This window comes from Lipotes vexillifer, unplaced genomic scaffold, assembly GCF_000442215.2.
Source record: "Lipotes vexillifer unplaced genomic scaffold, Lipotes_vexillifer_v1.1 scaffold1409, whole genome shotgun sequence".
Classification (NCBI taxonomy): Eukaryota; Metazoa; Chordata; class Mammalia; order Artiodactyla; family Lipotidae; genus Lipotes; species Lipotes vexillifer.
In genome coordinates, this window is record NW_006781380.1 from 128,052 (window position 1) to 137,791 (window position 9,740).

The 9,740-nt window shown below is 57.3% G+C and overlaps 1 protein-coding gene across 1 annotated transcript in view; it reads left to right on the top strand.

The window, feature by feature from the left end:
* ZNF185 (zinc finger protein 185 with LIM domain) overlaps nucleotides 1-9,740 on the top strand; it is a 39,476-nt gene that overhangs the window by 1,824 nt on the left and 27,912 nt on the right. The window contains exons 4-11 of the mRNA XM_007454645.1: nucleotides 1,817-1,855; nucleotides 1,959-2,040; nucleotides 2,547-2,629; nucleotides 3,436-3,522; nucleotides 4,245-4,328; nucleotides 4,582-4,623; nucleotides 5,909-5,992; nucleotides 6,394-6,483. Coding sequence (XP_007454707.1) covers nucleotides 1,817-1,855; nucleotides 1,959-2,040; nucleotides 2,547-2,629; nucleotides 3,436-3,522; nucleotides 4,245-4,328; nucleotides 4,582-4,623; nucleotides 5,909-5,992; nucleotides 6,394-6,483 — 591 coding nt within the window. The remainder of the gene's footprint in view (nucleotides 1-1,816; nucleotides 1,856-1,958; nucleotides 2,041-2,546; nucleotides 2,630-3,435; nucleotides 3,523-4,244; nucleotides 4,329-4,581; nucleotides 4,624-5,908; nucleotides 5,993-6,393; nucleotides 6,484-9,740) is intronic.

The window sequence follows — 9,740 nt, forward strand, 5'->3', positions numbered from 1 at the left end:
GTGGGATCCTCCCGGACCGGGGCACGAAACCGTGTCCCCCGCGTCGGCAGGCGGACTCACAACCACTGCGCCACCAGGGAAGCCCAGGCACATTTTTAAAAAGGCAATACCCACGGGTCTGGATAACTTCAGTTTTATGCAAATTCTGCAAGCTCTAAGACGTGCTTACTTGTCACTTTTTTTGTTGTATCAGCACAGCGTCCCAAGTGCCAGGGGAGACTCACACACTTGCCCCAACTGTCTCCCAAGTTCAAGATGACACATATCCTGGCAGCTGGCCGAGGGGAGCCAGTTCTTCTCTCTATTTCAAGGACTTTTGCCTAATGGTGTCCAGGGAGGCTCCGAAGGGTGGGCACATCCTGCCCATATGGGGAGGAACTACTCCTGAGAAGTGCGGGGTTAGGGTTAGGGGGACCACTCAATTCAGGCTTGATCCTTGCTTCAAAGAGCCAGCAGTTGGCAGTTGAGTGCAGGGCCCGTGCCTTCCTGGAGTGGTGGTACAGGCAGTGGCAGCAGCTGGAAGGCAGGGGTCCAAGTTCACTGCTAGCCACAGGGGCTCCGTCCGGTAACTATGCCCTTGCCCGTAATCTCTCAATGACTCAGCACCTGTTACCTGCCAGGTCCTGTGTTGGGCACAGAGGACACAGCCAGCCCTCTCCTCAGGGAACTGACATCCTAGCCGGGAACACGGGCACATCCTGAGTAGAGAGATGAGCGTGAAAGAGAGAATTGCGGATTGTGATAGCGGCAGTTGGCCAGAGCCTGAGCACAGTTCAAAGATAATCTATTCGTTCGAGAGTATGTTTACTTTGGGGGTGCAGTTCTCAGCCTGGGCTTTGGTTTGGGAGTATATTTGGAAAACGCGTGGGATAAGTGACCTTTCTTTCTCGGGTTCCACTCCAAGTGTTCCTGTAAGTTGGTCACCTCCAGGAGGCCATGCCCTGTTAAGGACAGGGTCCATGGGGGTGGAGAACACTGGGGCTCTGCACTGCCCTCCTAGCTGCTCCAGCCCCAAAGCTCCCCTATTCCTGGACAGAAGAGCCATCTGCCGAGTCTTTGTCTCCTGCCTCTGATCCCAGAGCTCACAGCCCTGCTTCCCCAGCACTACCAGCTCTTGCCTGCCCACACCCCTCACCCGAGTCCTCTGAGCCCCCTCCCAGGCGGAAGGTGCCCAGCCCATAGAGTCTGATGTTTGCCAGGCACTGACCAAACCCTGGCCGTGCCCTCCGGTCCCAAACTTCTATCAAGACTTGTGACGTGGGCATCGCACGGGCTGGGGGAGGGAGGCTCATGCAGAGCGGGAAGGAAAGGGCAGCTGGCTCCTGCCTGGGCTCTGCCCCTTGGGCCCTCACGAGTCTTCCTGGAGGGGGCTGGGCAGAGTAGGGGGTCAGATCAGGTTAGGGGCTCTGCCTGGCATCGCCTCAGCCCCAGACCTCTGAGCACAGAGCCTCCAGCCTGAGCTGGGTCAGCTCTGAGAGGGGAGGTGAGGAGGGCTGTCAGAACAGGCAGAAGCCGGACTTTGGAGGGGACACCTCTGTATAAATGCCCAGCCGTGGAACATGCCTTCCTGGGCACCTGCAGTGAGCCAGGGCCCAGAAGAATCGGCCTGGGGTACCTTTCTTGGGGGGGCATGAGGGAGACAGGCAGAGCGGGACAGGTAGCCCAGCTAGGGGTGCAGGCGTGGCTGGATTTCTTGGGAAGCAGCTGGCCACTGTCGCTCCCCTTGCTCTGCCTGCACTGGGACGCCCGGCAGCCAACCCACTTTGCCGTCACTGGGCAGCCTGGCTTCACACCATCCCTTCTCCTCCCTTGGCAGGCCCCCGAGCGCGAGGGCTCCCACTGGCTATATCATCCGGTAGGTGACCGCAGGCCCCTGCCCGCCTCCCCGTGCCCGCCCGCGCTGCCCCCAGCATCTCCCAGGGGGCTCACGGCGTTGCTTCTCCCGGGCTCTCTTTCAGGGGAGTGTTCACCAAGCCTGTAGACAGCTCGCCTCAGCCCCAGCAGCACTTACCCAAGGCCGACGGAGCTCCAAAACGGTGTGTTCACAGAGTGCTGGCCAGTTGGCCCGTGCGAGGCGTGAAGGCCCAGGCCACGCTCAGGCCAGAGACAGTCCTCTGCCTGTCACTGAGGGGGTGGGGTGGTGGGTGGCAGGTCTCTTCCTGTGTAAGGCAAGGCCCTGGACCACTACCAGTGCCCTTGTCCTTGGGCCAGTCCTGACTGGCCCTGGTCACTGAGACAGAGGCACCGGGAGGAGGCTGGGTGGGCACTGACTCGCTGATGCCGCACTGAGCCGCGCTTTAGGCCGCCTCCTTCCCAACAGGCTGAGCTGGCGCCAGGCTGAACCTGGGCCTCATCAGGAAGGCAGGACCAAGGTGGCTGGGTCTGCCTGTGGCAGGAGGGCTGCCCTGCACAGCTGTTCTGGGTACCTGGCAGGGCTGAGAGCAGAGAGGAAAGGGCGCCAGCACCCCCTGTCCACCTGCCACATGCCCACTGGGCCATGTAGGCAAATCTGGAAGCAAGAGGGCCCTGCGGGTAGACTCACAGAGATTCCTTGCCTCTGCAGCGCTGCCGGGCCTCCCCGCCCCTCCTCCTCCGGCTACAGGATGACCACAGAGGATTACAAGAAGCTGTGAGTATGCAATCACAGACTTAACTTGGTTCCCTCCTCCAAGGATGAGCCCGAACCGTGGGCCCGCTGAGGGCAGCTGGCTGCTTGCCTCTGAGCACAGCCAGGTCTGAGCACAGCCCAGGAGTGCAAGTCCTGTCGGCCTGACATCGCTGCCAGTTGCCACTGTGGCCTGGAACCCACCGGAGGTTGACAAGCTCCAGAAAACTGGACAGTGTGCACACTGTACTTCTGATCTGAAGCAAAGCAGGGGCTGTAGGAAGCTTGTAGAAGGAGCTAGTGGGTCTGGAGAAAGTGTCATGGGTCATGGCCCTAGCTGTTTCCTGGGCTGGGCCGAACTGGGCTGGCACCTGGTGAGCCCAAGCATGCTGCTGGCCCTGGCAGCCGGTCACCTGTGGGCACTTTGTGCCTAACTCTGGCCTGCTTCTTGGATATAAATCTTTGGGATTCCCTCTGGAGCTCCCCTTGCGGCCCCTGTCCAAGCCCCTCTCCTGTGGGCCCAGGGCCCCACATCTTTATATTGTTTGTCCCTTGTCACCATCATCCAGTGACACAGAGCAGCTATAGGGAATCTTTCTGGAGAAGGGATGAGGCTTGAACTGGGTCCTGGGGTACAGTAAGGGTTGGAACAGGGACAGATAGCGAGCAGAGTCCGGGGGCAGCCATGCCAACACGTGTTGTTTTCGGTGTTGTCACTGTTGTAAGTCGGGAAGCCAAGCCGCTGAGGGTGGCGGCCTGTGACAGGGAGCAGGGGCAGACGTAGAGGGAGGGGGGGCCATAACTGCCAGCTTCTTCAACCCCCCCCCCAGGGCACCCTACAACGTCAGGCGCAGCTCAGCGTCAGGGGCTGCTGAAGACGAGGAGGTGCCCTTCTCTTCTGATGAGCAGAAACGGAGGTAACGGTGCCTGCTGGGCGTCCCGTGGACCGGGCGGGGCTCAAGTCTCTGAAGCCTGGTGCACCACAGGCGGAGCATCGGTGCTCGTCTGTTGGCTGGAGGGTCGCTGCCAGCACAGGTGGCACTCCTGGAACCCCAGAACTACCCACTCAGTGCCGGGCCAGCCCAGGGGACCCTCTTATGAACCTTCTAAGAGGGCAGAACCTAGGTAATGAGGAATTTCTATAGTTTGTTAAAAAGGTTCCTGAGCAAATTGGACCAAAATAGGCAGTGCATAGTGCCCTGGGAGAAGCCTCCTGTATGTGCCTGGGGGCAGGGCCAGGCTCCAGAGGTGCCCATGCCCCTTGTCCCAAAGTGAGGGTTGGATGCTTGGGCAGCAGCTCGGCTCCGAGCTCAGCCTGCCCTCACTCCCAACATCTGCTGGCCCCTCCGTGACTTAGGAAACACACCAAAGCCCCCCACGCTGAAGGCCCAGCAGACAGGCAGTCCTAAGGGCAGAGTCAACAGTAGCAGGGGTCCCCAGGCCTCGGAGGTACCGGGGAAGAGCCGAGAGCTCCAGAGCCAGGCTGCCGGGCATCGACTGCCAACTCTGCCGCCCTCTAGTTGTGGGGTCTCGGGCAGCTCCCTAAAGCTCCCCCTGCCTCCCGGGTAGCTGCCTGGCTAGGCTGGCAGAGCAAGCCCCTCCTCGTGCCATCAGATGCCCCCTCCCTGTGCCACCCCAGGTCAGAGGCTGCCAGCAGTGTGGTGAGGAAGACAGCTCCCCGGGAGCATTCCTACGTCCTGTCGGCGGCCAAGAAGAGTGCCAGGTGAGTTGTGGCTCAGCCACCAACCCGCTCCCTGCTCTGGGCCACTTCCTTTCCCTTCAGGGCTCTGGTCTTCCTCTGGCTGGTGACGGGCGGGTTGAGAGGGCCCTCCTAACCAGACCTTCTGGGACTCTCAGATCTACTTTCTGGAAACCTGAGAGGTCTGGAGGCCGCCATCAGGGTAGGTAAGGTGCTGGGAGTGATGTCACCTGTCTGTGGGTTCTGCCCAACTTGTCACCTTTCTGCCTTCTTCCAGCAGCCTTGCCCAGGAGACACAGGCCCCGTTCATCGCAAAGAGGTAAGTGTCGGCCAAGGGAAGGTCTTCCATTGGCAGGGGTGGATTGTGGGGAGAGCAGGCGCAGGGTGGGATGCGGTCACTGTCCCCGAGTAGAGGGAGTCGTGAGGGGCTGGTGGCTTCTGTTTGGAAGCCAAGGAAGCACGTGGGTGGCTGTGGTGGCACATAAGACCCTGGCAACCAACGCTACATAGGCAGGAGCCTGGCTGAGTGAACCCGGCCCCCGACCCACGATGGAGCTTTAGTGTTTCCAAGGCCTCTGGGGTGGGCCGGACAGTGCCTTGGTAAGACGGATCATTGGGCTGGAGTCCAGAGGCTTGTCATTGGGAGCCCCTGCCTCACCAGGCCCTTGGAAGTGGCCATGACACTGGAGATGGACCCTAAAGGGTGAACAGGGTTCAATGGGCCACGATTGGGATATCAAGACACTCCAGCTGAATGAGGGAGGGATGGCACCATTAGTTGACAGGACATCTTCTGGGAAAGGGCAGTATTTGGGGTGGAGGGGGAAGAAACTTCTGGCCAGTTGAAATTTAGGGGTATTCTACTGGGTAGAGAGGGAAGATATCCATGAGGAGCTGAGGACTGAAAAACAAGGAGGACTCGGCATACCAAGTGTTCCAGGCAGAGGGTGGTGGCAGCATGACGGAAGTGACAGATGATGCTGTCCTCCTCCTGGCTGTATGAGGTTCCTGGGACTGTGATACCAGAGTACCACAAACCGGCACTTTGTGGAAACTGGCACAAAGTCCAGGAGCAGATTGTCTCCCAGTTCTGGAGGCTACAAGTCCGAGATCAATGTGTGGGCAGGCTTGGTTCCTTCTGGGAGCTGTGAGGGAGAAGCCATCTCGGGCCTCTCTCTCGGCATCTGCTGTTGCCGGCAGTCCTTGACTTGTAGACACATCACTCCTATCTCTGCCCCCATCATCACATGACCTTCTTTCCTCTGTGTGTCTGTGTCCAAATTTCCCTCTTATAAGGACAATAGTCATGGATTTAGGGCTCACCCTACCCCAGTGTGACCTCATTGTAACTTGATGACAAATTGATTGAAAAGACTCCTCTATTTCCAAATAAGATCACATTCCCAGGTTCCAGAAAGACGTGAATTCTGGTGGGGTGCTATTCAACCCAGTGTTCTGCCCTTATCCCAAGCTGGAGTTGTTGCTAAGCCATAAACACCACTGAAAGAAAGCATGTCCTTCAGGGTCCGCAAGCTCCGGGGCAGCTTCGCAGGCCAAAAGTGCCCTGAGGATAGCGGTGCATCTGTTTCTCTTCTTGCCCAAAGGGTTGAGGTGGTGGATGAGGACGGGCCTTCCAAGAAAACCCAGGACCCACCTGCTCTGGCACGATCCCCTCCCGGCTTGAGCAGGTAATCAATTGCTCATCTCTGCCCAGGGCTGGTGACTGCCAGGTCACCTCCCTACAGGACCTCAGGGTCAGTGTCCCTGTATGCCCAGTGACAGGATGGGGCACAGAAATCAGTAAGGGCCTCTCTGGCTGGATGTCCTGGGGTTGAAAGGCGCAAAACAGCCTAGTCTCCTGGGAGGCAGTGCTTCAGTCTTGTCTGTTTAGTGCTTATCTGTGTCAACTTAACCCTTCCACCACTGAGTCCAGCGGCAGCCACAACATCCCGAGGAAAAGTACCAGTTGTGGGATGTGAGAAGGTCTGTGGCCAGGGCACTAGCCCTGCTATTCTTAGGCTTGTTCAAGGCTCTCCTGTAAGTTGGTCAAGTTCAACCTGCGAATGCTGTCCTCCGCCTCCTTTGCCAGTGCGGACGGGGGCAGAGCCAAACTGTCTCGGACGATTTGGATGGAGTGCACGCCCAGCCTGCCTAGCCCCGCTGGGACTCGGGAGCCCAGGTGGGTGCCAAGAACTGGCTCTGGTCTCTGAGGCCATCAGGTGGGAGGGTCTGGCAGCGGGGTGACAGGGCAGGGACAGGCTGAGCGCGGGTAAAATCTCACTCCAGGTGGGGCTCTGATTGGCCCTGATTTCTGAGCCCCAGAGTCTCCCGGCAGATAATGGCTCTCTCTTGTCAGCAGGCAAAAGGCAATCAATACCTCCTTGTACTTTGAGCTGAATCATGGTAAGTCCTGCCGACAGTGCCACTGCCTCTGGGGCCGTTACAGGTCTTGGAATTGCCAGTGCACGTCCCACACGCCCCTCCCCGACTCAAGCCCCACAACCATTTGTATGTGACCTCGGTCCTTGGGGCCACCTCTTCTGTGCCAGGAGGGAGACAGGACACCCTAAGAACTTTTGAACAAGTAGGAAAATTTGAGAGCTCTTCATGAGGTAGCATTGATGGGACATGGTGATTGATGGAATATGGGGGCTTAGTTTGCCAGAGCTGCGGTGACCAAGTACCACAAACTGGGTGACTCAGATAACCCAGTTATTGTCTCCCAGTTATGGAGGCTACAAGTCCAAGATCAAGGTGTTGTCAGGGTCTCTCCTTAAGACTCTCTCCTTGGCGTGTAGATGCCTGTCTTCTCCCTGCGTCTCTTACAAGGTCTTCCTCTGTGTGTCTGTGTCCTGACCTCCTCTTCTTATGAGGATATTAGTCGTATTAGATTAGGGGCCACCCTACTCAAGTATGATGTCATCTTTATTATATCTGCAACGACCTCACTCCAAATAAGCTCACGTTCTGAGGCACTGGGGATTAGGACTTAAATATATAAATTTTGGAGGGGACACAATTCAGCAAAAGCAATGCACATCTCTGAATCCTCCTTAATTTCTCTTTTGAATAAAAGAAAGCGATTAATGTTGGTTTCAGATGCCTTCTGAAAGAACATAGGAGGAGGAAGTAGGTTGTGCTATATTATCATTTGAGAGGCATTTTAACATTTATTCCAGAATATTCCTTTGGATGTTTACTACCCGTCACCTGCCGTCATAGCAAGATGGCTGTCTGTCCTGCTCAGGCTGCCATAACGAAGTCTCCCAAACTGGTGGCTCAGACAGTGGAAATGTATTGTCTCACGGTTCTGGAGGCTGGTTTATGACAAAGTAGGAGAGTTTCACAGCCTGGTCCCCAGGCCCCTGTGCAAGCGTGTCCCTGCCCCATCCCCCTTGGCTTGGGTCTGAAGGTCAGCTTCTCAGCCACCTAGGCGGGGCGCCCCTGTCTAGGCACCAAACCCTTTAGGGACTTCAGAGAGGAGCAGGAGTGCTGACTCCTGACCTGCCTGGGTGCCTCAAAGGCTCCTCAGCACCAAGTGTACAAATCTGAGCTCCTGTCTCCACCATCATCCCCCTCCCCTCCCCCCTCCACCGCTCACCTGTGGCAATGGCCCTCCCTCCAGGCACCATGGGGCTGGTTTCTTGGGTTCGTCTCATTTCCCCACCTTCCAAACTGAGCTCACTCAGATACCTCCTCTCAGAGAAGCTGGCTCTCTGCCTCACCTGATCAAGGTGGGGCCTGGAGGCTGGGCCCCAACATGCTGCCTGGCAGAGGGGCTGGGGAGCAGTGAGTAAGAGCACAGCTTCTGGCACAAGGCAAAACCCTGGCATTGCCCTGTACTGGCCGTGTGACCTTGAGTAAGTCACTTTACCTCTCTGTGCCCCAGTGTCCTCATGTGTGAAATAGGGAGCAGTGATGCGTACCTCCAGAGGCTGTCCCAAATCCTATATGAGATAGTACACATAAAGCCCTTTGCACATTGCCTGGGTGCTGGTGTGGTTGGGCGCTTCCTGATTTGCTGGGCCCTTCAACAAATGGAGAGACCAACATCGGCACCTGCTGGTCGCAGAGGGAAATGCCGCTGTGGGTGCCTGAGAAGGAGCTACTGCCTCTGTATGAATTTGCTGGGGCTTCTGTGACAAGGTACCAGAAACCGGGTGGATTAAACAACAGAAAGTTGTCCTTCCACAGCTCTAGAGGCCAGAAGTTAAATGAAGGAAGGTGTCAGCAGGGCTGTGTGCTCCTCCAAAGGCTCTGGGGTAGAATCTCTTCCAGGCCTTTCTCTCAGCTTCTGGCAGTGCCGTCAACCCTTGGCGCCTCTTAGCTTGTAGATGCATCCCTCCAACCTCCGCTTCTATCATCACGTGGCTGTCTTCCCTCCGTGTGTCCGTCTGTGTTCAAACGTCCCCTTTCTGTAAGGACGCCAGTCATATTGGATTAGGATGCATCCTACTGCAGTACAACCTTATCTTAACTAATTACCTCCGCAGAGACCCTATTTCCACCCAGATACCTGGGTTAGGACTTCAGCATATCTTTCAGCGGGGACACAATGCAACCTGTAACAGGACCCCTGGAAGAGGTGCCATTTGAGCTGGGCCTTTAAGAAGAAATCGCTCAGGAGCAAGGCATTGAGGGACAGGCGCCAGCGGGTCCCTATTTCCTCTCTGACATAGCTAGAAACGCCAGGGAGAAGGTATGCTTTACTTGCCTGTGACGTCCCCAAGTGGGACGTGTCCTTGTTCCCTGGCACCATGTGCTTTTGATGGGACAGAGTAGCGACAGCAGCCCGGGGCTTTACGCTGTCTTCGTGGTTATCGTGGAGACAGGCGGAGATCAGAGCTACCTGCGTGCACCAGGCCCTCGCTGGTCTTTCATGTGCAGAGAGGCCCTGTCTCTGGCAGCCCTTCCATTTCCTCTGGTCATCTGCAGTGTCCAGGAGGGGCAGAGATGAGCAGCCCACTGACCTGGCCTCCACGAGCTCCTAGTCTAGGTTGGAGCCAGATGCCACGGTCAACCCCAGGGGGACTACTTGGACGACTCAAGTCCCTGTCTCCACACTGTCCCCCCCCCCACCCTCCTCCTCTTGGGACCCCGGAGTGTCCTTTCTAATGTGCCAGGCTGATCATCTCAAGACCCACCCCGAATCCCCACTTCAAGCCCATCTTGTGGCTTCCCTTTGCCGCACTCAATCTGGTCTCTGCTTTTAAGTCCCCCGCCAGCCTCCACCTCCTACCCTTATATGCCCGCAGTTGGCCTGGGCTGGCCTACTCCTCCATAGAGCTTTTCGGGTGCCTTTGGGGCTGGATTTGTGCACAGCCCATTACACTCGGCCCTCATCTTGCCCCCTGCTGGGCTGGGGCTTCACCAAGGCAGACCTGGGGCTCACCCCCATCTGTAGCCCAGTGGCCGGGTGCAACCAAAGGAAAGAGT